The sequence below is a fragment of the Acanthochromis polyacanthus genome, chromosome 13, assembly GCF_021347895.1.
Source record: "Acanthochromis polyacanthus isolate Apoly-LR-REF ecotype Palm Island chromosome 13, KAUST_Apoly_ChrSc, whole genome shotgun sequence".
NCBI classification, from domain to species: Eukaryota; Metazoa; Chordata; class Actinopteri; family Pomacentridae; genus Acanthochromis; species Acanthochromis polyacanthus.
Window position 1 is genome coordinate 17,967,567 of NC_067125.1, and position 27,235 is coordinate 17,994,801.

Sequence of the window (27,235 nt, forward strand, 5' to 3'; positions counted from 1 at the left end):
GAATAAGCCTTGCAACATACATGAATTGAAATGAAAAGTAGCATTTATTATGATTTACAAAACATTTTCAATTATAAACATGGGCAAATTATATATTATATATAGATTACAAAAAGCACTTCATTCTTGCATGTGATGAGCCAAAAGAAGCCTTGTTCCAGAGAGGGCATCATATTTAATACATAGTGGCACATCTAAACATCAATTTGCATAAAGCCATGGGCAGTAAGCCTTAAAAAAGCAATAGAATATGGAAACATGCAAAAGTTCAACTGTTCAGCTGTGAATAGAGTAAATCAGAAACAGTTGCCAGGAAACTAGACATTCACAGCATGTGCATGGAAATACACACAGCCTGCTACATACAAAATCAGGGAAATTCTCTCCATTCTTTTCAAAACTCATTTCAAGCAAGAAGACTTCAATGACATTTAAAACTGAAAAAATATTATGCAGTAAATACATTTTTTTTGTCATTAACTGAAATATAATGAGTGATATTTACGTAAATATGTAAAGAGAACCAGAAAAATCTTAAAAGCTTAGCTAATCTTACAACAACTCAGGACAGGTATCATGTGCATTTTGACAAGATGATTATAAATAAGCTATCTCAGAACAGCATTTTCCCCTGTGCAAATCTTCTTTAAAGGAGGTGCTCCTGATTCATCCAGTTCCTCCTATTGAATAAAAGAAAACATATCAGAACACATACATATGAAATATTTAATCAAGGAAAAATATTATTGGTCTTCCTTGGGCCTATTTTTTTTTATAAAATAAACCTGTGTGTCTGGGTTGCTTCTCCTGACAGCTCCTGATGAAAGAAGGTCCTCCTTGATGAGAGTAGGCGGCTCATCTGCTCCATCTTGCACTGAATGAACTGGCTCTGCATTAACAAGGAGGCAATGAATAATGTTGTCAATAAGAAAGCTTTGTTACCACCAGTCAAATACAGAGAACTGAGCAGAAACATATATTCCTAAGTCCTATAAATCCATGTATACAAAGTCTATCTCATGTGTCTTGTTAGAATTACAGGATTAATGTGTAAAAATGAATGAAAATGTGATTCAGAAAGGTATCCACATACCATCCACACTCTCCTGGCCGAGCATCGGAGGCTGAGAGTCTTCAGTTCGGAGGCTGGAGGTGTGTGGAGGGCTGACCTGCTGCGAACTGGAAGTGCTGCTGCTGTTATCCATTTTAGGCTGGTAAACGTCCGATAGAAAGCTCTGGTTGCTGTTTTCATCTGGGGCACAAGAGTCGCATAAGACGTCAGGTGATTGCTTTAACACTTTAGGCATGTTTTTTTTTTCCTCTTTTTTTAACTCATGATATTTTGTTTTGGCTTTTTAACATACAGGCATGCATGCAAAAGCTTCCTTGTTTTTTGTTTTAAAAAAGAGCCACCAAACTCACCAGTGAAGTCCAACAAAGAGTTTGTGTTTTCCAGGACTACATCTTTCAACCCTCTAACATCTCCACCGGTAGATTTGGTGCGAAATATCTGATAACAGAAAGTGGAATGTCAAATTCAAGCCAAGTCAGGTCAAGCCAAGTCACACTTTTAGATCATATTTAAACCAACAGCCACTGGGCCCACTGGATTTGCAATAGAATAAGATTGACAATACAAATCACCTAACAAGTTTAACTATTGAGGGAAATAAGTAAATAAAACAAATAAGTAAAATGGTGGACACAAAAACAAAACAAAACAAAAAAAATGTGTAATTTTAATCCCCCAAAACATCTTGTTGATTTTCCTTACTGACGCATTTGGCAAAATATAGACCTCTACATTCAAACACAAGGTTCCTATCTTCAGTCAGACAAAACTGAGATAATACAATTTAAACCAGACGAGCATGGTGTGAATTTGCCTGAGTATTTAAAAATTATAGATTAAAACCATACAAATATTATATAAACTTTACCTGACTGCAATCAGAATCAGTTTTACACAAACACATACAAGGAATTATACTGTGGTGTAAACTAAAACGCATGTGCACTGAAACAAGGGAAACGCATTACAGAAAGAAAAATACGTTTAACTGCAATGTAATGACAAAATATAAGACCAGGCTTAAGTGTACCAAAGTTTAGTGCAACACACAGCTATTAACAGTAAATACAGACTTATCGACACCTTGTACACATAAGGTAGGCGGACGATAGGGCAACGGAACAGAGTGTCCCTGGTATGAAATATAAACAACAGTTCCATATGTAGTGTGTGCACATATAATAATTATTTATTTTTAAGGTTTTTGCATGTGTATTTTTTCTATTTTGAAATGAGGATGCAGCAAGGTTTTAAATAAGACAGACAGAAAGAAAGGACCATCAGTAGACAGACTGTACATGACAGAGGCCCACACCTGCTTTGTTTCTGTGACAGGCACCCACTTGAAAATACGTAAGGATGTGTCTCCAACTGTCACCCATTTCTTCTCCCTGGGGATGAAATCAGTTTGGTTAATTTTACAGAGGAGCTCAGTGGGCGTCTAACACCACCATCTGGTGAAATAACATTAATCTGTAATTACAGTATATATGCTCATGTCTTTCTCTCCACATCAAGGATGACAGCCGATCAAATATATTACTATGCTCTCTTACAGCTCCTGCTTACAGTGCAGGAGAGTGTAAAAATCCTTCAAGATGTCCGAAACGTTTTAATTACTGTCATTGTTGTGTGACTAACAGGACAGTCGCCTGGATAGCAGCGCGCCATGTGAGGCTGGAGCCATATTGACAGCTCTCGGCGGAAAAACTCAAATAGCCCCGCCCCCCCTGTGAAACGAGCGCCTTGATTGGTCAGCGGCTCCGTCAATCATCTAACTTTTCCGACTGAAGTTTGTTGAGCGACGCAGCAGATATCAGGCTGCGGTCTACTAATACATTTCCCTCCATATTGTCCCCCAGAGAGCTTACATACCATTTGCGCACTTTCTCGATGGCCGCCAGGACCTTTTTGATGTCGTCCTTAGCCCGACTTCGGGTCTCGGCGCGGCCTGATCGTCCCGACATCTTGATGCTGTTATGATTCATCTACAGATGCATCTGAAAACTTCAAGACCAAGCCCCAGTCCTCCGTTAGAGCGGTAATCTCGCGAGATTTCATCGTCTCATTTGTTTTTTGCTTTTTTTCCTCCCAATCTCCTTTTTTGGCTTCACCTTCCTCGCTGTGCTCAAACTGTGTGAACTGTAATGATAGGTGGACACGTGATGTTATTTATCCTATTTTTTATATCATATTTATTCATTTTAATTTCAGGTTCAGGTAGAGGTTTCTATAAAACCTACTATTTTCTCTAGTACTTGTATAATTTTGTGCAATTTTAAAGCACCTTTTCTTCACCTTAGTATTTCCCTTTTGTGCTGTCCTATGAATCTATCCCTCTAAAATTCAGCAAAATTCTACATTTGTATTTTCACTCAGCCAAATTTCCTATCACCTGTGTAGCTTCATTTTCCAGCATTACGATTTCACATTATGTGCTTTGCTAAAAAATAGATCCAGTGGCTCCTAACACTTTTAGGTTGCATCCCAGTATAAAGCAAACAAACACGCGCACACACACACACACACACACACACACACACACACACACACACACACACACACAAATATAGAGGCCTTGGTAATCTTTAAATAGCATTTAAATAATAGCATTTAAAATGCTTCAAGTGGTCAAATGGTCAAGTGGTATGTTGACATTATGTTTAGACAGTACAAAATACTCATCTGTTTGTTGCTTTTTTTAACAGAAATATACATATACAAACTTTGTCTGCCGTTTAATTTAGAGTTATATACAAAATTCTTAGTCTAAAAAAAATAAGCACTTTTTTTTAGCAATATTTGAAAGTGTAAGAGGAGGACTTTTGGGAGACGATGCCCCCCATAGATATCAAGGATTGTACATTGTACATATTTAAGATAGACAGATAGATAGATGTAATTATTAATAAAATAGAACACTTTTACTAATTGCTGATAGATGCAATAATTAATAAGTAGGTTTTGATTTATATACATCTACTTTTATTTATTTCAGGGTTCTTTTATTTCCTAGTACTACATTTACTTATTGTAGTACTTATTTTATACAGCCCTATTTATTTGTTCAATAGGAATATATGTTTAAGCATTTTCGTATCCATTTGATATTATAATTTTTTAAAAAGCATTCTATACCTAAAAACAAACACACTAAAGACCCGAGCTTAAATGAATACAGATTTGAGCTGTGGAACATTTTGTCTTCTTCTCTCCTACAAAATCAGGCACCTCAGAACCACACCCAGTTTACCCTGTGAAAGGTAAATCTCTCCCGTTGGTCCTTGCTCGGTTGAGATCCAACTAACAAAGTATCAAAAAACATCCAGCTGGTTGTCTTGCTTTTCTTTGGTTTTACATCTATTTTTGTGTGTGATTTGTGATTGTATAAAACTAGATTTGCTTTGACTACTGATAGTTTCTAGACACAAGCTTGCCTACATAGTTGGTTCCCATGTTTGACCAGCAGATGGAGGCCTTGTGTGTAGCAGAGAAAAGAGGCTCCTCCTGTGTCTTGGTGGCTCAGAGCAAAGGTTGGCAGTCTGTTGCAATTTTTGATTTATTAATGCGATAGGAATAACCGCTGACGGGAAATGATCCTTCACTGGCTCGTATTCTTCACGGAGTACTCAGGCAGGGTCAGCTCTCTTAAACAGCTCCTTCCTACTCTTACAAAACTGACACAAGTGAGCTGTGTGGTGGCCAAAACCACTGTGAAAATACTGTGGAGTGACACAAAGGGAACAAAGAATAAGTGCTTAAAGTCCTGTATGACTGTATGGTTTCAGTTACAGTTTTTAGCATCAGTGTTTTGATACTGGGGGGAAATCTTTCATAAACCCTACATCCTTGTAAAGTGTATTCAGACTTTATAAGAATTTGTGTTGTCTTCATTTGACGCACATAGCTGCCTTTGATTGTGGTTTTGTTGTCATTACTCATCATGTTCTTGGTAATAAAGCTTCCGATTACAATAAATGACACAGATTAGTCTTATGATCTGAAAAATCCACAGGAAAAAGTAACAAAGGAAGTGATTATGCTGCTGTGTACAAATCAACAATACCTCCATCAGCTGTGATAAAGACAATCCACCTCTTATTATTATCTTTTCTGCCTTAAACTAGGTTCTCAATTGTCTACATGTTGCGCCTGAAGCTTCACCCATTAGCCATCCCAGCTGAAGTGACATATTCTTGTAAATATGTATGTGTCATATCTGTTTGACAGGAATTTGATAAGACTGCTGGTGGAGCTTTTGGAGAAAGAAAAAAATCTCCACATATCAGTGATGGTGTGGGCGGGCTCTGCTGCAGTTCCAGCCAGTGTCTGATAGCGCTGGGAGGAGTCAGGGACAGTTGCCAGAGAAAATATCCAAATAACAGCGACCTTTATCAGCGTGCAGCTGACAGGTGTCATCGTCTCCGCAGCAGCAGCTGGAAGTCGTTCCTGACAGGATGCTGTGAGTAAAAGCTGCTCATGGAGCCGCTGTGATCTGAGCAGCAACGTTTGAAGACAAATACTGTGAGATCTGTAAATTTACTGCAGGTATTTACACACAGCACTTCTGGTTGTCGTGGATGCTCTCTTGGAAACGTTGACTAACCATATTTGATGCAGTTTTTTAGATTTGAAAACAACCAACAATAGAAGGTGAAAGGGAAATGTCACCAACATCACTGTTTACAAGTGGGAATGACTTTAGGGTTAACGGAATCACAAGTCAGTTTTCGTTTCAGGTCTTTTCTTGGATGATGGTGGCCTTGGTAAACTTTAAATAGCACTGAAATGGTTTTAAGAGATTTTGAGGTATGTTGATATAATATTTGACAAAACAGTATGCCTGTTTTTATTTTTTCATTTTTATTTTAGCGGTTAGTTTTAGTGTAGTCGGTCCTTAATTTGAACAAAACACTGACACACAAAAAACATCTTCTGTGTATATAATGTTCTCTGTGTTTTTGCACTGTATGTTTCTAATTTATTCTTGAACTGCCTTTATACTGTTTTTGTCATTTGGGGCTGCTGGAATGGTCAACTTTCCCCACTGTGGGATCAATAAAGTTTATCTTATCTTTCTGTAAACTGTAAAAGTGGAAGAGAAGGACTTCTGAGGGACCATGTCCTCCTGATATAGAGTAAGAAGCTTTATGTGGACTTCAATGATTTGTAGTTTTCTAGGGTAGATTTCTGATAAATTATGTAGTCCATATCTTACACACATCATCTAATACATTACATAACAGGAAACCAGCAGTAAAATGTATCATGTGTCTAAACTTGTTCACTCAGACATACTACTTGTGTCAGCAAGCTGTTTCCTGTTTTCTGTTACTTCTGGGACACGTTTCTTGATGATAATAATAATAATAATATTACATAAAATGTTGATGAGGGGGGTGTCTTATCCTGTTTTACCTTACAACTAATGGGGTTAACTAGGCAGTTAGCTGAAAGGAAAAAAAGATTACTATCAAGTTTTTTTTAATGTGTAAAGATAAATATGGTTAACAATTAAACAATGAAATATAAAATGAAATGCTTTAAAACTACAAATAAAAAATAATCAGACATTAAAAGAAAGCTTCTTTATTGGGAATCCAGTGAATACTTGGATTTGTTGAGTTTTCATGTATATTTTTGTCGTCCGTAACGTTTCCTCTGTAACAGTCAGTTTAATTTCTGTAATTAATAACACTGTAGGGGTTTACTTTCTTTATTTATTATAGCCAGGTAAACTTGTATTCTGTATTATTTTGTAGAGTTTTAGTGCTTGAAATGAAAATTACTTGGGTAAATCCACACAATAAATAGCATTTTTAAAAATTTATTTAGCGTTTATTTAACCAGGTTAGTCCACTGAGATCAGAGATCTCCTTTACATGGGAGACCTGACCAAGAGGGCTGCAGCATAGTCACATTAAAAACAATAAACAACAGATGAAATTAACAACACAAACCTTCCTGACATATAACACTCGCACACAGACAAGGTAGACTGTAATGATTTTACCAGAACTTTAAACTCATTCATTGTAATAAGGGCTTGAAGTTGAGATTGTAATTTATTTCAAGCATCAGGTGCAGAAAACCTAAATGCTTTCTTGCCCAGTTCAGATCGTCCTTTGGGGATGACAAATTGCAGCGTATCCATAGATCAGAGATTGTGACTTCTATGTTTCCTTGTTAAAAGACAAGAAAATAGGAAGAAACAGTACCCAGAATGATTCTGTAAATAAACATATCAATGACTGAGACGTCAGGCACTTAATCCTCGTGTCGTCCTGCTGAACAGAACTGACCCATTTTAAAATTTGAAAATGTAAAAAAAAAATGTTTTCACAGTAAAACTTTTCTGGGAAAATCTTTGAATTTTTTTTGTGGAAAAAAAAAAATTAAAAATGTTTCTTAAGAACATTCACATAAAAATCAACCAAAATCCAGTGAAATTTGCTGGATTTTGGTTGATTTTTATGGGAATGTTCTTCAAGAAAATATTATAAGTTTTACTGATATATTTACGTAATCACTTTATGTATGTTTAAGATTTTTTGGAAGATTTTTACTAATTTTTAAAAAAATATTTGCAAGAATTTTCTTGCCAAATTTGTTTTTTTTTTTAAATCAAACTTTTAAGGGAAACTTTTAAGGAATTGTTGGAATTTTCCTCCTGAAAGTTTTGCAAATTTTCAGAAATTTGGGGAATTTTTTAAATGAATTTTTGGATTTTTTTTCAGACAAGGAAACAATATTTTTTGATGTCCATAAATGAGGACAACTGGAGGGTTGAAGATGTCCAGCTAACTTTAGAACAGAGCACACAGTGGTGAGTAAGGGGACCACATTTGATAATGAATATCAGTCGCCCATGGTAAACACTATCCAACATGCTAAGACAATTAGCAGAAGAAATGTAGTGATTTAAGTTAATATTTAAACTTATTAAGTAAATTCGTAATGTCAGTCTTATTATTTTTTCCTTTCTTTTTCCTTAAATGTGCTGTATAAATATCTTGACTTGACATAAATATATTGTCACATATTCTATGTCTGAATTATTCGCATATTCTCCCTTCAGCCCCTTTGCATGTATTACTATGTTTTATTGTGAAGACAGGAAATGGCGTCTCCTCCCGCAGTGACCTCCTCCAGCTTCACTCTGCTGCCCGCAGCCTGCTGTCATTGACTGGGTGTTGGACTACAGACCAAATGCTCCAGTGAACGGAGCGACGAGTCCAGCGCAGCATGGACGGCTGCCCGCCATAGTTGGTGCAGCTTTTATTATAAGATTTCACAGCTCGTCCTGCTTATCGGCTGAAGGCTTTTTTCTTCTTTTCTTTTGTCGCTGCTGCTGCCGCTGTGTGTGTGTGTGAGTGGGTTTTTTTTGTTTCTGTCACAGACGACAATGGATCGAGTGAAGAGCTCCATGCAGCAAGTCCCCAACGCGATCCCCAAAGTGATCCGACGGACCGGAGGGGCGAGCAGCCTGGAGCTGGAGAAGGAAAACTTCGAGAGAGGGCAGGTAGGGAGCACAGAGGGTGGATTTAATTCTCATTATAATAACATTATTCTGCTGGCGGCGTGGGATGGGGGTCCTGGCTGAGAGCCGCTTTATGTGGTGGGAGGATTATGAGCATGTCATGCTGCTGGTTGTCAGCTAAACTCAACAGGGAAAGTGACACACACACAAACCACATCTTTGCTTTGGATGTGACTCAGTCTTGACAGTTCTGCTCCCACTGTGTCTGATCTGCATTATTATTATTATTGAGGCTTTCCCAGATGTCTCTGTGTGATCAGCAGATAAAGCTGAGTGCACTGAACAACAAAAGAGCTGTTGAAATGTGGGTCAGTGGCCTTTTTGGATCCGGATAACTGTGCTGTTTAGAGTATATCTGCAACAGAGGGAGGCCAGCTGGAACCTCCATGGAGCTGCTGGTCTTCTGGTGAAGGCCTCCGGTCCAGTGATGGAGATGATGTGGGAAGTGACTCGACTGGATGTTTATCTTTCCTTTCATGGCTGCTGCTGATGAATAATGAATGTCAGGGCTATGTGTGACTCCCAGTGAGCATATGTTTGCATGCAGACTGCTGTTATGCTGTGGATCCCACTGCTTCCTGCTTGGTGGTCTCCCCCTCCCCACTCCTCGCTCCCCCAGACCAGGCATAGGGGAGGAGGTGGGTGGGTGGGGGGAAAGTAGGTCAGATGGATCCAGGCAGCCCAAACTGCCGTGGCAGCTCTGCAACATGCTTGTCTCCTGCTAAACTCAGACGGTACAGTCAACACAGCCCTAAATGTGCACAGCAGGTATTTGGCAGCTCTGTGTTCACTTTTGTGCCCCTCCCTCCCTCCCTCCCTTCCTCCTCTTCCTCCTCTTCCTCTCCCACTGACCCTCCATGGCTCTTCTCTCCCACCCCATCCCACCACTCCACCATCTATCCGGGACGGTAGCGGCATGGATTATTGGAGGTGGGCAGGGACGCATGCGTGGCTTTATTATGTGTCCGACTCCCGAGCCAGGCCTGGTCACTGTCAGGCTCCTTAGATCACGGCTTCTGCAAGTGTGTCGAGGTGAAAGTGTTTCTGGAGTCTGAGAAGAAGGAGGCTTTTAGTCCCGCTCTGATGGGTTTATGCGTCTGCTGTCAGTTGAAGCAAAGAGCTTTGTCCTGCCATTAAGGAGGATGAAAAAATTCAGGCAAGATGAAACAAGCCCCGGTTTGATTTTTCTATTAGTAATCAGTCTTCCTCCATGAGTAGCCTGCAGCGTGACACCTTCATCTGTTTGGGTCTTCATACCAACAGCTTCTCCTCTGTAACGCTCTAAAAGTGTATTCAGCTGGGTTTTTCAGGTTTATACTGCCTGTTTGCTTTATTTCTCGTGGCTGATTTTTGACTAGAGATCCAGAGCTGTGGCAGGAGGTGCAAGAATCAATGAATCTGCTGTCTGCTTTACAGGGGATCAACGGGAGATAATCTCATCTGATCTGTTGTGCTGTAAAGCTGCCTAAATCTGCTGGGTGGCTGCTTTCACCTCCTCCATAGAAAACCCGACTGTCTGCCCGCTTGTCTGTCTGAGATTTTTTTGATCTCTCGCCTTTTCCGCCATAAAATACGCTCCCTCAGTCCTTTTGATGTTTACATTAACAAACCCGTGTGCTGTGTTATTCATGTGTCTGGCTTCAGAGCTGCAGCCAAGGATTATTTTTATTTCCTGTCAGTGTGCTGGTTTTTCTCATTAATCTGCTCAATGAGTGAAAAATAATTACGTGTAGATCAACTAATCAATTAAGCAACTGATTCTTTCAGCTCTGCAGCCTCTTTGTAATTGTTTGCAATGGATTTTAGAGAAATTCAGCACTGTAAAGACACACTAAGTTAAACATTGGCTGCTCATATGAATTCCTGCATTTGCTTTCAAACTACATGCCTATACTGTATATCTGTGTTGCGTTCAAAATCCTCTCTGTCCGTGGCTCCGGGTTATAAAAAGCATGAGCTGGAGCAGCCAGAGAGCACACAGCACTTGCTTTTAATGACATGTTTAGCCTCATAATAGAAGCTGACTCTTTAATTTAGGGGGGATTTAATCTTTGGTGTGTTTGTCTCCGATCCTCGTGGCATGTTTTGGTTTTGGTGTTAAATTGCATTCTCAATAGCCGTATGAAAACCAACAAGTAAATAACAAGCTGAAACATTTTTATAATCTTTATCTTCAGGCTCCAGAATGTCAGCGATGCCAGCTCCCAGTCTGCGAGCTGTCAGAGGCCAGAGGAGGTTTTTCATTTGAAAGCTGGTGGAGGTAGTAATCTCTGGACCCATATGAGCCATAATTAGTGCCTGTGGAAAACTTCAGGGGCATCAGTTCCTCAGCTGGGATGTGCAGCGAGAGCCACTGAGTGACACCACATTGTGTGTTACATAATTAAGGCCTTAAAATTAGACTGCCAGCCTCCTCCTTCCACTTCACTTGTCCATACTGAGGGCGCTCCTGTTTGCGTCTGTAATTGAGTGCATGCGTGTTGGCGTCACCCTATACGAGGACTGGGACCAAATATCAGAAATGTGTTGTATCACTTCATCTTGTGGTACTTTATCGGTGCAGTGGTGCCAAATATCTTTATTTTTATCAATTTTCTGAACCCCCAAACCAGCTGGTGGATTTTAAAAGCACATCGTCCATGAGGAAACTACCGACATTACACCATTAATCATATCCATAATCTGTAAAAACAGAAAGAATCATCAGTTTTCACCTTTCCTGCAGTCTTTGAACTACTCATCTATAATGCACAGCTCTGTTGGGAAACTTAATCAAATCTAAGCTGAAAATTTAATCAAGATAACTTAGAGAATTTTTAAATGCAATTCTGTGTGCCACATTTTTAAAAATGCCCAAAAACAAACTGTTTGCTCTCAGTACAATCTTTAAAAACAAATAATTATGTGCTCCTTTGCTCAACCAAGAAGTCTTCAGTTAGTTGACTGTGATGAACATTTTGTGACAAAAATTCAGTGACTTTTCAGCTGAACTGCAGGCTATGTTAATACAGAGCAGATAGGAGACAAATACGAAAACAAATTAAAACCTTAAATATTAAGATATCTACAGTATGCAGAGCCATCAGAGTTTCCAGTATTTGTCACACCCATGGGCACCTTTAAAATGTTGTTTCCCCCCTATTTTTGTATAATAAGTAATCATCAATGAAATTTAACTTTCTTTTAAAAAAAGACAAATAAAATTATATATATAGATAAATATATTTTTTTGACATTTTACATGTATCATGCTGCACAAAAGTGATTTCTGACTTCTCTCTCCTCCTAGCCAAAGTTGTGCTGTTGCCATAGAGATGCAGGACTTTGTATTCCAGTGAAAAATGAACCCACAGTCAGTTAGCATAAGACAGGTGCCAAAAATGAGCAGGAACTGCTTGAGGTTCAGAGGCTTACAACGGCACTCTAAATAGATTCCCACAAACAGTCAGAGCTACCAGAGTGGCTGCTTCATGACTATTGGAGGGCAGCTGCTTCTGCTCGTACAGAAAGCATTGTGTTGCTACAGAGTCTTCAGCTGTAAGGGAGCACCCTTGTTTGGTGCAGAGCACAGCAAAAAACATAATTTTTATGTTTCTAATTGGATATGAACTGGAAAAGTGGCCATTATGACTATTCTGGTGACTTATTATTATTGTAGTGTCTGTCCAAGTAATCACAATTCAGTATTCGTGCATATTGTTTGGTCCTCTTATTTGCAAGCATCTTGTGCAGGTGCTATCTCACTCAAAATGCAGATATACATTTTTCTCATCAGATTTTATATCTGTTTTTATCAGATTAGTTGAGGTACTGTATGATCTTCTCTCATACCTCATGGCAACTGCAGAAATACCCCCTGGGGTGCTCTGTTGTGAACCACTGTTTACCAGTATATGTGGACCTGCACTAACGGCCTGCCCTCGTCCTGCTGCCCTGCGCCTGCTGTTAGCTCTGCTTGGTGCCCTGGCAGCTGTGGAATTCAGGGGAGGAGCAGGTCCATGGCCCTCGGGCACAAGCAGGACTCAGCAGGGCGGACGTAGACAAGCATTTTTATAATCACCCTGTCTTTCAACCCCTCTCTCTCCTGTCTTTTGTCTCTTTACTTCACCCCGTTCTTCTCAACTCCGTCGCTCATTGGCTCGAATTCTCACTGCCTTCTTTTTGCATCCTGCCATTCAATACGCAGGGAAGTTATAGAGGGATATCCGCATACATCAGGTACGCACTCAGACAAGCATGCAAGCCTGAAAGCGAGACCATTAAAAGCACTGAGGCAGCAGAAACAGCAGGCGGTGGTTTGTGGCCTCATTGCACTGGCTGTGCGTGGGACAATAGAGCTGGACATGAGTGACAAGTTAGTAAGTGGAACAAAGTGCACCGATGAGTTCCTGGCGGCAGCAACAATGCTTCTGATTTACAGATTGTTTTGGAGTTCTCATCTGTGTTTTACAGCACAGCAAAGCAGAAGGGAGGGAAGACAGAGATGGAGTGGTGCTTATTGTTTCACAGGTCAAAAGTCAGACTGAAACCTCCATCAGGGTGTAAGTGTGTGGTATGCAAATGAGGCTGCTGCAACATGAGTGACCTCATTTTAGCTAACCATCAAAGTACATACAGTCCTCAGTGATGTGGCAATAAACATTCTGCACTGACTAAGGCTGACAGTGTGGTTAGAATAAATATTACCCTCTTAATATGCATATTTTCCTGTAACAGTTACAGCAACAGGTCTACATTGCTTCAGGCTCTTCGTTTCTCTCAGTTTTTGCTTACTTGCTTGAATTGATTAATTTGTGCAATAGAAAATTTACATTGAATTATTATATTATCTGGATGTTTATTTACCATATTCAGAGTGAAAATGAAAGCCAGAATTATTGCCAAAATAATCCCAAAGGTCAAACTGTTAGCCTGATAGACGTCAGAGCAGACAATGAGCATGTTGCATTAAATCACTCTAAGTTAATGATGAAGGTGTGGGTGGTAGGTTTCAGTATTATTGAAAAAAGTTCCATTTGTTGAATAATTCATAGGCATTGTTTGGCCTTTTCACTGCTGTTGGTGGACTTGATGTATACTCTCGCTGTCACCGCTCACCCACAGACTCTTCTGTTTGAACTAAATGCTTTATCAGAGCCACTGGGAAACACAAAGTCATTTTTTTCTAAAGTGCATGTTGTAGCTGTTAAATCAGGGGAGGATCCATTGACTTTAGTGGACTTTAACCCCTTTTAGCTCAGTTGCTCACAGCAGACTGTGTTTTTGCTTTGAAACTCGTGAACTACTCAATGCAACGACCTGTTCAGCGACTGTATGTAAAGATGGACAGTGCTTTTAAATGTCACTGTCCTGGCAGTGCCTGACTGTTCCTAACTCCTGACTAATCCAAATAAGAGGCGGAGTAGAACTGAGGTGGACCATGCAGGTGTCATCATTATTATCCATCCATCCATCCATTCTCTATACACCGCTTTATCCTCACTAGGGTCGCGGGGGTGCTGGAGCCTATCCCAGTCGACTCGGGCAAAGGCAGGGGACACCCTGGACAGGTCGCCAGTCTGTCGCAGGGCTACATATACAGACAAACAATCACTCTCACATTCACACCTACGGGCAATTTAGAATAATCAATTAACCTCAGCATATTTTTGGACTGTGGGAGGAAGCCGGAGTACCCGGAGAAAATCCACGCATGCACAGGAGAACATGCAAACTCCATGCAGAAAGATCCCAGGCCCAAGCCGGGATTTGAACCAGGGATCTTCTTGCTGCAAGGCGAAAGTGCTAACCACTACGCCGCTGTGCAGGCCCATCATTATTATAATTGTCTTAATTATATCATTGGTCCTTAATACAACTTAAATGAGCAACTTTTTAAAAATTCCACCACAGTACCATTTTCATGAACAAGGAAGTTAACTTTAGAGACCACAACTGTTAAGTATTCTAGGCTGTAAATATGTTTATTTCCACTGTAAACTTGGATGATTTAACATGGATGTCTATGTGGATTGATGCCTTGTTGTTCTTTTGGAGCCAACCTCAAGTGGACATTTGAGGAACTGCAGTTTTGACACTCTTTCTCAACCCTGGAGGTTGTCGTTTGGTCATACCTTTTAGGAAACGTTTAACCTAAGGCATATGATCCCTTTTCATTTCCTAAAAATACGACAGACTTTAATTTTTAGCAAAACTTAAAACTCTGAACTTAGATTGCTCTGCTGCTTTGTAACGAAGCATAAAACAATCTTTACACGTAAACAGACTAAGATTTAGAGCATGTCATGACGTCAGTATGGGAGGAGGTTTGTGACGTTGGATAAGTAAACATCTGTCTTCAGTACAAATGTGGAACTTCATCTACACAAGTCACAAATTTCAGAAATTCAGCACTGTCTTGATTTTCATAGGTTAATAGACTTTTTTGACTTGTCACAGCAAAGAAAGAGCAGGTGTATATCAGTGGTGGCTGCATTCCTCTTGGAGAAGGTCATGTTTTAGTGGATCTGGGTCACTTATGGCTCACTGGGACACTTAATGCAGCTGAGCCTTCATGAATACACCTGTGTTTTCCACACTTTGACAGAATGTCTGCTGTTGAAATGATCTATTGGAAATGAAAATGTGTTAGAGAGAAGATGGCACAGGATGGACGCTGACAGCACAAAACAGCCTGCCTTTATTAAATTGCACTCAGTCAGCATTTGTTCATCTGTTTATTCTGACAAAACAAAAAAAGTACTTTATTTTTCAGACAGTCAACATCATATGCTAGGGGACTTCGCTTAAAATTAGATGAACAAAAGCTGCATTACATTGCAGATATCAAAATCTATGTGTCTTTTATGTCCATGATAGACTTATGATGGTTGCTTTCAGGCAAAGAAAAGGGATTTTTTGCTCATGTATAGCCTAAAATTCTTACTGCTGGCCTCAGTACAAAGGGAAATAAATCAAAGTTATCCAAACAGAGTAAATATATACTAAAGAAGTGACTTTATATTCAAACAAGCTCTCTAGTTTTTCCAGTATTTCTAATATTCTTCAGTGTCATGTCCCGGGGAAGAAGTAAATCATGCCGGAATGTAAATTTCCTGAACTATTTCTATTCATTCAGGAATTGTTGGAGACTCTCTGCTCGGACATTTCCTGGTTATTGTTTTTTTTTACTACCTGTTAGAAATTACAAGAAAAACCTGACCTGCTTCCTCAGCCCAGTTGGTATGTTTCCAAAATAAATAACACAGAAATCCAAATCAAGCTTTAAGCTTATGATTAATCTGAACTCTCACCATGTCAACCCTGCAAGAATAAATACTAGGACATTTGGATGTTCCCAAAGCATATAAAACTGACACACAGTATTACGTTCTAAAACACTGACCAAGTTTAGGTCTGATGCTTTTTGACTTTTTATTTTTAGCGTGATAAAAACCCTGAAAGTGTTCTTCTAGGTGAAAGAGCAGTTATCTTTTACTTTATGTACCTCAGTTGGGAAAGGGGTTGACCACAGGACGTGTCTTTATTCAAGGTGGGCAGACTGTGTACGAATGAGACGAGTGTTTCAGAGTGAGAATCAGACAGAGTGGGATCGTTGTATGTGAGAAATGCTCTGCCCTCGGCGAAGGGCCCACGCCGTACCAGGATGTGAAGAGACTTGGTGGAAAATAGCCGGCATTGTTTGGAGACAGACTGTAGAGCAGCCTGGAGGTATAGCGCCCAACCCCAGTGGTCTAATGAGCAGCGTATTGATTATCGTGGCTGGCCTGGCCTCGCTTGGTCAGCTGATGTCCTGTGATTGTGGAGAAAAGCCTGGCCTGGATTTAAAAATGGATCTTGTGGGTTCATTGTTCTTCTGTGGCTTCAGGCCGTCTCCATGTCTTCTGTCTGGTCTTGTAACCCCAGACTGACTCCACGATGCTGACATCAGGCCTCTTCCTTGTTCTGCTTGTCACTGAAGATGCTTCTTTGTGAATGTAGCTGTAAATTTATTGTTGTCCAGCTGCAGATTAAATTTGGGACAATCAGGCGCCTCCCTAATGGTGGTTTTGCAGTTGATAAGAATCTAAATGCTCTGTACTCTACGTACCCTGGCTTGTTTATTAACCCTCCTGTTGTCTTTATTTACAGGCACCAAAAAGTATTGTTTCCTTGTCTGAAAAAAATCCAAAAATTCAGCAAAAAAAATCCCCAAATTTCTGAAAATTTGCAAAACATTCAGGAAGAAAATTCCAATAATTCCTTAAAAGTTTCCCTTAAAAATTTTATTTAAAAAAAATTCCCCAAATTTGGTTAGAAAATTTGTGTATTTTTAAAAAATGAATAAAAATCTCTAAAGTGATTACATATATATCAGTAAAACTTCTAATATTTTCTTAAGAACAGTCACAAAAAAATCAACCAAAATCCAGCGATATTCTGTCAACAATTTTAACATTTCTTTTTTCCACCAAAAAATGTTCAAAGGTGTCACTGTGAAAATATATGTTTTTTCCACATTTTTGAACTTTAAAACAGGTCAATTTGACCCACAGGACAACACGAGGGCTAAGTATAAATATGCAGTCAAGGGTTTTTCCAGGCTCAGAATGACATGTATGACTTTCAGCAATATCTGTCCGAGTACAGTAAAGCCTGAGCATGTTTTACCTCGTTTGACTTAAATATATGCAATTTTTTGTTGTTTCTTACCATTAGATAAACATAACTGTTCATTATTCTCAATTAAATGAACCCTAATTAAGAAAACTAGTTTAAAAATTGATTGTTTGTATATTTAGGTTTTCTTTTTCTATTTGGCGCTCGCTTTTGAAAGTCTCAAAACATTCTGTGTGTAGTTAGAAACCCTGCAATCTAAGATGGCTCATTACAGCAGCTGTGCCACATGTTCAGTTTGTAAGAACATTATCATATTTTATGACTGAAATAATAGTTAAAAAAAATAGCTTCCCAAGAGATGTCAGTTCAACTATGCTATCATTACTGAGCTGTACTGGTCGTGAACCGCCTTGTATTGGAATCTGTCTCTCGTATTTCTCCCCCGTTGTGTTTGTAAAAGAGGTTGGCAAAGCCTTGAGAAGCACCTCTACACAGCTGCTGTGTTAGGACTGCAGTAGCGTTTATAGGTGACATCCAATACAGCAGCCACTGAGTGCATGTTAATGGTTTGTTGCAGTTGATAACACACATTTATTGATGCTGGGTTGTGTTGACTCACACAGACATAGTTCTCCTTTCCACCACGCAGTTTGGAACAACATTTAATCATAACGGATACACTGGACATAGTACAAGCTCCCATCTTGATAATCTACAGCGCATTTTGCAAGTAAAGCCCAGCAGTCGAGCATTTGTTCCAAGCAGGAGAAGGAACTGATCTTCTAGATGATGGTTTCTGCCTCCACAAGGGAAACAGAGGTTTGAGGTGGTGGGAGGAAAAGTTCCAGCCGAAGAAATGTAGTGAACTGTGTTAAATCAGATTTAGAAACTTTATAGATTTTTTCCAAGAGGCTTAAATGTGTGAAACCAATATTATTTTTTTACCAGCTGAGGAGAAACACTGATGCTATTGACAAAACAATGGCTCTGTTCAGTTCAAGTGTAACCAGTGACGGTGTAGCAGCATGCAAGGTAAAACCATCATGTGCTTTTCATGTTTTCACATGACAGCATTTCTTGTGTTGATATGTCCTGCTCTAAATCTGCCATAGTGCTTTGACTTCATGAACCGTAAACACAGAAACACACATTTTAGTTGACAGTCTCAGAGAAACCAGATGGGGGCGTCAGCTACCTAGAGTTGCTCTCAGGGTGGAAGCAGAGGTTTTTTCACCTTTAGAAAGTTGGTCTTTTCAAGGCACCAGCATCACTGCAGGCCGAATAAAGAAAGAGACTTAAAGGGAGTCTGAAACTGACTTAATCTTTCTGTAAAAGGGAATGTTGGACAAAAGTTACATGGTTACCACTATATGTTTTCAGTGGTGTTCCTTCAACAGCCATGCGTGGTCATGGTTATGTTTTGTGTGTGTTGTTTTAACCATGGGTGTAGATTTTGTTTGAACACATTAACAGAGGGCACATAAGGTGATCTTGGCCTCCTCCTCCAGAAGCATTGAACATGAAACATTTCATTTTCTTCTCTCTGGGGAATTTTTATGCACCAGTTGTGTGCCTTTTCTACATCAGCTCACAGTGCAAATGTTTGTATTCAAGTAAAAGAAAACACTAAATTCAAGCACATGCGGTATTTTTTAATCTTTTTCAAATACACATGCTCTAAATGTTCAGGTGACGTATCCCCTGCAACTCCTTGAATGCGACAGTTGTGGTTTTCAGTGTGTAGTTGTTGACAGAAGAGGTAGAGGAAGGGTTGGCCTGGCTAACAAAAATGATAGCAGTATGTACCAGCAATAGACGCTTAATCGATAAAATAAGAAAATTAAATAGACTGTTTAATAACGGCCAGAGGGAAAAGTTTAGTTGCATGAGCAAACACCAAGCATTCTCCCTCCCTGGTTACTAGCTGTTCCCTGCTGGCCTCTGTGCAGGTCTTCCTAGGCACACTAGTCTGTGTCCATCTGTACCCACAGAGCTCCAGTGTCAGAGGTTGCATCTGGTGAAGACTGGTGGTTAGCTTTTCCACACTGGCTTTGTGGTCAAATAACACCTACAACCTTGTATCCGTCACAACCTCCACCTAACCGATGCTCTCCTCATAGCCATCTTTGAAGGCTGATGAACTTTATATCAGGGTGCGTGGAGGCTGGTGTGGGATCCGATGACACCCAGTCCAGACCCTCCTTCACCTCTGGGTTTGGCTTTCTTTTTTGTGTTTGCATCAAGGAGATTATTGCTATTAATTTGTTGTGTGTAAATTTATTTAGATAAGATCCCATTTTAGAGTGCTAAGACAGTTTGGCATCGAATCAGATGTGCAAAACAAACAGTAACATGAACTTTATACACCGTTTGTGTGATGTGGTAGCATTATTAGTATTACCTGTGCAAAACAAAATTAAAAGAAGATCTTGAGAGTTTCTTTACTGATGCTTAGCGCTGCCTAATAAAGCAGAGACAACGTCCATACATGCAGCTTTCAATGTGTAAAACATGTTTGGAGACACATTTGAAGCTGCATGTATGGATGTGGTAAATGGCTTATTAGCTGTAACATCGATATATATATATATATATATATATATATATATAGCTTTAAATGTATATAAAGTGCTTCTAAGATGTGTTTGGAAGCACTTTGTACACATTGAGAGCTGCATGTATGGATGTTGGAACTGCTTATAACATCTATAATGCAGCTTTAAATGTGTAAAATGTATTTAAAAGAAAGATTTTGAGGAATTTTAGTCACATTTAAAGCTGCATGTGGGGATAGAGTAAGGCGTTACTTCGAATTAAGGAATTTTTCCTGCTCTTTCTTTAATTTTTCCTGTTGCTTTATTTACAACATTCATATGTGCAGCTTTAAATGTGTAAAATATGTTTAAAAGAGATTTTGATGGATTTTTTTTCACATATAAAGCTGCATGTGGAGATAGGTTAAAGCGTTCCGTCAAATTAAAGCATTTTTCCTGGTATTTATTTAAAATGGGTTCTTAAAATGATCAATAATTTCATTATAACAAGCCCTAGTGTTGCGCTCATCACAACTTTTCTTCCATGTGACCCTGAAGTCATGAGTCATGATGAATTATTAGCTATAACATTGATATATATAGCTTTCAATGTATATAAAGTGCTTCTAAGATGTGTTTAGAAGCACTTTGTACACGTTTATAGCTGCATGTATCGATGTTGTAACTGCCTTATCTATTATAATGTCCATACGTGCAGCTTTAAATGTGTAAAATGTATTTAAAAGAAAGATTTTGAGGGATTTTTCACATTTAAAGCTGCATGTGGGCACAGGTTAAAGCCTTACTTTGAATTAAGGCATTTTTCCTGGTGTTTATTTAAAATAGGTTCTTAAAATGATCAATAATTTCCTCATGACAGGCCCTAGCCTTGCCCTCATCACACCTTTTCCTGCATGTGACCCTGAAGTCATGAGTCATGTTGAATCTGTGAGGAGGAATTATGTCTGTAGCTGCAGGTGAGATCATGAGTGAGGCAGCTCCTCTGTCTTTTCCTGGACTCTCCCTCCACTTCAGACCCCTCCCTCCCTCCTAGCAGGACCCCCCGGCGGTCCCCGGACCCCAGCTTGGGAACCACCGGGGGTTTGAGCCATCCCACTCTGCGGGCTCCATGCTACTATTGTCTCACGGGGGAGAGCGGGCTATTTGCAAAATAAAGGTGGCCTCCTGGTGTACGGTGTGGGCTGATCCAGTCGGCGTGGAGGCGGTGAAATGAGCCTCGGTCCTCCGGGTTTGTGCTCCCAGACAGCCGCGGCGCGTCGGCGGTCGGATGCTGGAAGTCCTCGGCGGTAAGGGGGGGAGAGAAAGAACGGAGAAGGGACGCGGAAGGAAAGGAAAGGACCCAGAGGCGCATTTTAATACCAAATCGGGACACATGTTGAGCTAACGGAGCCGCTCCACCTCCTCCCCCCTTCTCCTCCCAAATGCGTTCGTTGCCTCAGTCGCTTTCCCGTTACTAATTACTGCGCGTCAGGATAAAGCCTCCTTCCTCCTCCTGCTCTCCGGCTCCGAGGATCACCGCCGCTCCGGGAGAATGGATCTGAGTAAGATTGTAAGTTCTCACCAGTCGGTATGTGTGTGTGTTTTGTATTTAAATAACACCACCTACAGCAGGCAGCAGCAGATACACGGCGGGGTTCGCGTGTTTTTGTGGAGGTGGGGGTGGTGTCCAAGAAGTCCTGGCGCACTCACACAATCACACACACCAGGGCTGTTTGCGCGAATGCATGCAAGTTGGGCTCCGTGCAAGCAGCGACTTGTTGTCTGCTCGTGTTGCCGCTAAATGTGGCCGTGGGAAGTTTGGTTTTTCTGTTGTTGTGGAGGAGAAGACTCGAAGCGCAACAGTCGCTCCAGTGTTTATTCCAGTGGTTTTTGCGAACTGGGCCACAGGGTCCTTGAAGGGGGCCCACAGGGTCCCTGCTGAACAGGGAGGCAGTTAGTGCAAGGAAGCAAAATAAGACCTGGAGATCACAAGTTGATCCACACTGATGTTTTTGATGTAGTCTCCTAATACAGCAGCTAAGGCATCATACATGCAGCATTAAATGTCTTAAACATTAGAGGCTGCATGTACATTTTATGCTCAAGCAGCTTTAAATGTGCTTAAAGTGCTTCCAGACATGTCTTGGAAGTACTTTTTGCACGTTTAAAGCTGCATGTATGGACACTGTAGCCAGTAAACCAGTTAGAACATCCATACATGCAGCTTTAAATGCGTAAAATACGCGTTTGGATGCTCTGTAAACACATTAAAAGCTACATGCGTGGATGTTGTAGCTGCTTTATTAGCTACAACAGCCATATTTAAAAGCTTGAAATATGCATAAAGTGTGTTTAAAGCTCACGTTTAATGCTGCATGTAAATTTGTATTACGTGTTTCCAAGTGGAAGCCCTTTATACTTATTTAAAGGTACATGTGTGGACATTGTAGCTGTGCAATAGCATCCACACAGTGTGCTTCAAAGACATGTTTCGAAGCATATTGTATTCATTTGAAGCTTGAAGAATGGATGTTGTAGCTCGTTTATGAGTTAAACATCCATACATGCAGCTGTAAATGTATAAAATGTGTTTCCAAGACGTGTGAAAGCATTTTATATACATTTAAAGCTGCACATATGGATGATTAACTACTTTATCAGCTGCAACATCCATACATATGTGTACATTTAAAGTTCATGCAGCTTTAAATGTGTAAAATGTGCTTCCAAGACATGATCGGAGGCACTTTATACACATTTAAACCTGCGTGTAAGGAGGCTGTAGCTGGTTTATTAGCTTCAGGAGCCATGCATGCAACTTAAAATGTGTAAAGTGTTTACGTATTCAAATCTGCATGCACACCCAAAGCTCATGCAGCTTTAAATGTGATTCCAAACATGTCTTGGAAGGACATTTTACACATTTAAAGCCGCATGTGTGGGCAATGTTGTTATCTTATTGGCTACAAGACCCATGCATGCAGCTTTCAATGTGTAAAATGCGCTTCCAAGGCATGAAAAATGTCTCCTGTGTTGCTTGGAGCTTTCTGTTTCTTACACAGCTCAGTCTCCAGCTGCAGGGTAGTGGAAAAAGTTCTGCAAGCACAAAACGCACCCTGAATGTCAATTACAGACTGAAGTTTGTTGTCTCCAGATTCAAGAAAAAGGACGCCACAAGCCGTGAATTTAAAGTCAGCTGAGATGATGTCGTCTTTACCGCGAGCAGATCAGTAAAAACCGTTGAACAATGTGGACTTTTATTCCACGTTTGAAGGCTAACTCAGCCGTGTGCATTTATCTTCCTTTGGCTGGGAGTGCTGTGAATGATGTGATAGAAGCTAACCGGCAGGTGCACGTAAGCCTGAGCAACAAGACCGGCCTTTCACTTGCCAGCATGGATGGATGGGTGTACTTTTAGCCCCTGTATAGGTGTGGGGGAGGGTGTGTGGTGAAAGCAGAGTCCTCTTTCCAGTAATCCTCAACCAGGAGAGGGGGGAGACTCTTGAGAAGTTTGTGGAGGAAGGAACTATAAAAAAGGAACAGTAGATGGTATAGATATGCACCGGAGCCAGTCGACCCCTTTTGATAACTGCTGCAGGAGAATCGGTTGTTTTTAGTTGTGAAATAAAACTCAGCAGCCCACATGAAGTCAGCTGGGGCATGTTGTGCAGACATGGCGTAGGTGGAGCGATGGAGTGGATCTCCATTCAGATGCACTTCCAGGTTGTTTCAGACGTGATGTGAGTGGGAAACTGTTCAGTATTGTGGCTCTAGCAGAACTTCTCAAGGCTGTTTTGTTCCGCCGTGTTTTGACTTTGCAGAGGCATGAAGTCCAGATAGGTGCAGGACTGCCAGAGAGACGACTTTGCGTTCACACACTAAAGAGGAACACTTTCTGTGGAATGTGATTGCATTCATGTTTTGTTAGATTTGCATGATGTTGAAATGTTTACATCATACGGACACTTTGCTGCTGCAGACTCGTGTGTCTAGTTTCGCCTGTGGGTTCTGTAATTGCCTCTGAGAAGGGAGTGCTATGCAAGATGGCTGGCTAGAGCCTGTCTTCATTTATTGCTAAACACGTCTCTGCACCCAATTATATAGGAATCCTTCTTGGAGTTGAGTACAATGACCTAAATTCAAGTGAAAAGGGTATTTCAGACATCTTTCAGACTTTTTGCGACCTAGTGGTGCCAACAGACAAGAATATAACGTGCAACAAGCAGGGACATTATAATATTACAGTGGGAAGTGATATTGCAACTTGAAATGAAACCTTTTTTGTAAGATCAAAATGGTAAATTTACTTTTGCAAACACTCAGAGTTAAAGGTTAAATCATACAAACATTAACTGGAACTGAAATAATTATTCATTTGGCAACAATTATGATAATTTTTTGTTTCCATTTTAGGATGACTGATGCAAATATGAAACATTGCCTACATTTTATAGACCAAATAATTCAGGAATCAAAAAAATGAGTGACGCATTAATTGATGAAAGTCATTGTAGGTTTCAGGCCGGCATGCAACAAGTTAACTCTCTGATGCACAGTGTCGGTCAGGAGATACTCGTTTTCCATTGAATTTGGGTCACTTTTGACCCATATTGCACATCAAAGGATTAACAAAAAACTGAACAAGCTAAAAGAAAGGAAAACACACTCTCATTTGTATCATCCAACCAAAGCAGGTCACAATTATCCCGATTCTGTGAACCTGTAGTGTTGTTTAAGGCTGACTGATTTTGGGGCTGATACCGCTACCAAGTTTAAGATTTCTGATATTGATTCATGGACCAATATTCTTTCTACAGATCAGATTTGTGTGGTGATGGAGTCATTGTTTATTTATTGTGCAGTAATATATTTCACAAACCAGCACCTTAACATGAAGGCACTACTTGACTCCACACCATCAGCTGCTCTGCTACATGTGCTGCAGACAGTGCTGAGATTGTTGTTGACGATGGAGTCGGAGCTGCTCTGCTGAACAAACTGCGATGACATGATTTCTAAATTACTGCAAGCGATAGGCCAATATCAGCTCTAGGATTACTGATCAGATATGGATAAATAAAGAGTTGAAGTCATTTTTCACGGCCTAAATTTCAAAGTGATTGATCCCTGAATGACGTAGCTGTTTTTGCCTCCACATAACTTCAAGAAAGTCCTGCAAGGAGATGCACATCAGAAGGTTTCTTGAACTAATTTACCAAACAGAGCTGGCAGTTGCCAATCAAACAGTCTGTGGCTCTCTAACGAAACCACAGACAACGATCTGTTTGCTGCAGGAGATTTACTGTTTAATTGGTGTCAGATCGCTACATAAGCCATTATCAAGTCCTTCAGGAAAACACACCCACGCTCACACAGGCGAGCTCTGTGATGTTCACTCGTTCTCAGTGTTGGCGAGTTGTGAGCAAGTGGGCTGTGCTGCACTTCACAGATGTTTCTTTCATGCTGCGTCTTTGTGAGATCAGGAGTCCTGCAGGAAGCTTCAGAGGTGAAGCTCCTTCACACGGGGCTGCAGAAAGCTGCCCCGTTAGCAGAGCCTCATAAACCTGCCATGGGGGTGTTGGCCTGAGAGTTTAATTATGCTGGCATGTGTGTGTCTTTAACCAGCTGCCGCCCTCCACCTCTTTCTCAGCAACGAGCCCAGCACTCCGAAGTCACTCTCATGTTTTCATGGCTTTTTAATGGGCTCTTAAGAGACGGCGTCATCCCACTGGGCTTATCTGCTTCACCAAATGCCCTGTTATTAATGGGTTAGAAGATATTCAGTGCATTTTGTGGAAAACAAGCTCCCTGCTCCAATCTCAGAGGCCTGTGTGAGGCTGATAAGTCCTTTCAGCCCATTGTGATGAGGCAGAGGGGTGGTTCACCATTGCTTAATGATGAAATTATGAATTTTAACACTGATTAAGCTCACATGGTTGATTACGTCCTGCGTGGCTCCACAGATGCTGGTGTACCATGATTTCTGTGAGTTTCTCCTCTCACGGTTGGGTCTTTCCATGTGCGTACATGCAAGCACACAAGAATAATAGCACTCTATAAAAAGACCGTCTTTTCCACTAGCCTGCTCTCCTCAGTACAAACCAGGCTGCCTGTCAAGAGATGTGGAGTGAGTGTTGCATGAGAGCGGATGTTCCTGTCAGATGCAGCGCGTAAAACGGTCCTTAAACAAGCAACACAGAGGGCTCTGTTCAGAGCATTGCCCTTTTGAATTGGGTGGAGTTGAGCTTGGAAAAATGTTTGGGCCCGAAACACTTTTCCAGTTATTATTTGATACTTGAATGCATTTGTAAAAAGAAAAAAAAAAGAAAGAAAGTGCAGTTTCATGCTACTGTAACCTGTGACGACGGATGGGCGTGTGTTTGTGTGAAATGCACCACAGCAAGGCAAGCTTTCAGTTTCAAGTGTTTATTTATGGTTGCATGTTGAACCGTGAAGGGAGTTGTTATTTTCTAGGAAATAGGTGTGTATTTTTAGTCAATAAAACCTTCCTTTAGCTGAATAGCAAGTACACAAGAAGAAATGCTCATGTTAAAGGCCCAATCTGTCATTTGTGGATCATAGAAAATGATTAGTGATGTAAATTAACTGTAAAGCTGCAATAATCTGTTTTTTTATAAGAACATTTAGATCAGATTACAGTATGTATGTGAAAGAGGTGGCTGTTTTAGCTCATTGTTTTAGTTTTTCAGTCTCACAACTCTTATCAGCATTGTTTCCAGATGCAGCTGTTTTCATCCGAAAAGCTCAGATAAAATGTGTTCTACCTGCTCAGCTCCAAACAGGAATCAGGCACAGTTAGCAACCAGTGGAGCATTCATCAGCTAGAAATACAGATATACAGAATAGTACAGTTAAAAATAAAATAAATATTAGACTTTTGCAGAGCTCCTATGAAAGACTAACTTTCCATTGATTAATTTGTGAATTACATTTTTTTTTTCTCCACAAAATCAAATTGAGTGTATTTTACTTTGGCAAACTGTATGCCATGGCAGAAGTAAAATGATTTATAGATAAGGAACATGCATGTCCCAACAAGCCCTACAAGTTGCACACAGTCACTTTTGAATAAATAATTGACTTGAATAAAATGATCACGATTCTACACCCCCCGAGGAGGTCGCAAATGACTGTTATAATGTTGAAAATCCGGCGATTGTTTCTGTTTTTAAAATTTGTTGTTTTGATGAAGGATGTAATTCTGATTATTTTTGAAAGGTGACATGCCTATTAAACCTGCCGCCAGGTGTTGGGGTTCAGAGGGTTAATGTGAGGATTATTTAATCTGAGAAATGCTAAAAAATACAAAAGCAAAATCCCAAAAAACTGAGGATAAAGGGAAGGAAATATTGGCAGAGCTTTACATGCAAAAAGTATTAGTTAGAATGAAATGAGGCATTTAAGAGGAAGTTAGAAAAAATACAGTATCAATTTATATATAATAGTGACATCAGTGATGCCGACTCATTG

The 27,235-nt window shown here is 40.2% G+C and overlaps 2 protein-coding genes across 4 annotated transcripts in view; one reads left to right on the top strand and one right to left on the bottom strand.

Moving 5' to 3' along the window:
* Positions 1-25: 25 nt before the first annotated feature.
* bcl7bb (BAF chromatin remodeling complex subunit BCL7B b) lies at positions 26-3,127 on the bottom strand. Its single transcript, XM_022207661.2, has 6 exons — positions 2,948-3,127; positions 2,388-2,463; positions 1,423-1,510; positions 1,094-1,252; positions 786-889; positions 26-680 (listed from the first exon to the last, which is right to left on the bottom strand). Exons 1-6 carry the CDS (start codon positions 3,058-3,060, stop codon positions 609-611), a joined length of 612 nt encoding a protein of 203 aa, XP_022063353.1. The 5' UTR covers positions 3,061-3,127; the 3' UTR covers positions 26-608.
* Positions 3,128-5,432: 2,305 nt separating this feature from the next.
* Positions 5,433-27,235, top strand: part of hip1 (huntingtin interacting protein 1) — a 71,979-nt gene continuing 50,176 nt past the window's right edge. Inside the window, exons 1-3 of one of the 3 annotated variants that reach the window (XM_051957757.1) lie at positions 5,433-5,620; positions 7,810-7,898; positions 8,186-8,594. In XM_051957757.1, the coding sequence (XP_051813717.1) occupies positions 8,478-8,594 (117 nt within the window). In that variant the 5' untranslated portion in view covers positions 5,433-5,620; positions 7,810-7,898; positions 8,186-8,477. Of the gene's footprint in view, positions 5,621-7,809; positions 7,899-8,094; positions 8,595-20,797; positions 21,315-27,235 lie in introns of those variants that run through there. The other 2 variants (XM_051957758.1, XM_051957759.1) reach the window with 2 other exon arrangements.

What these genes read in the sequence shown, in the direction of transcription:
- bcl7bb (XM_022207661.2), bottom strand. Translation starts at nt 3,060, where the DNA reads ATGAATCATAACAGCATCAAGATGTCGGGACGATCAGGCCGCGCCGAG. An exon ending in ATCGAGAAAGTGCGCAAATG is followed by an intron (nt 2,464 to 2,947) that starts GTATGTAAGCTC and finishes TTTCATCCCCAG; the next exon opens with GGAGAAGAAATGGGTGACAG. An exon ending in CTGTCACAGAAACAAAGCAG is followed by an intron (nt 1,511 to 2,387) that starts GTGTGGGCCTCT and finishes TTCTGTTATCAG; the next exon opens with ATATTTCGCACCAAATCTAC.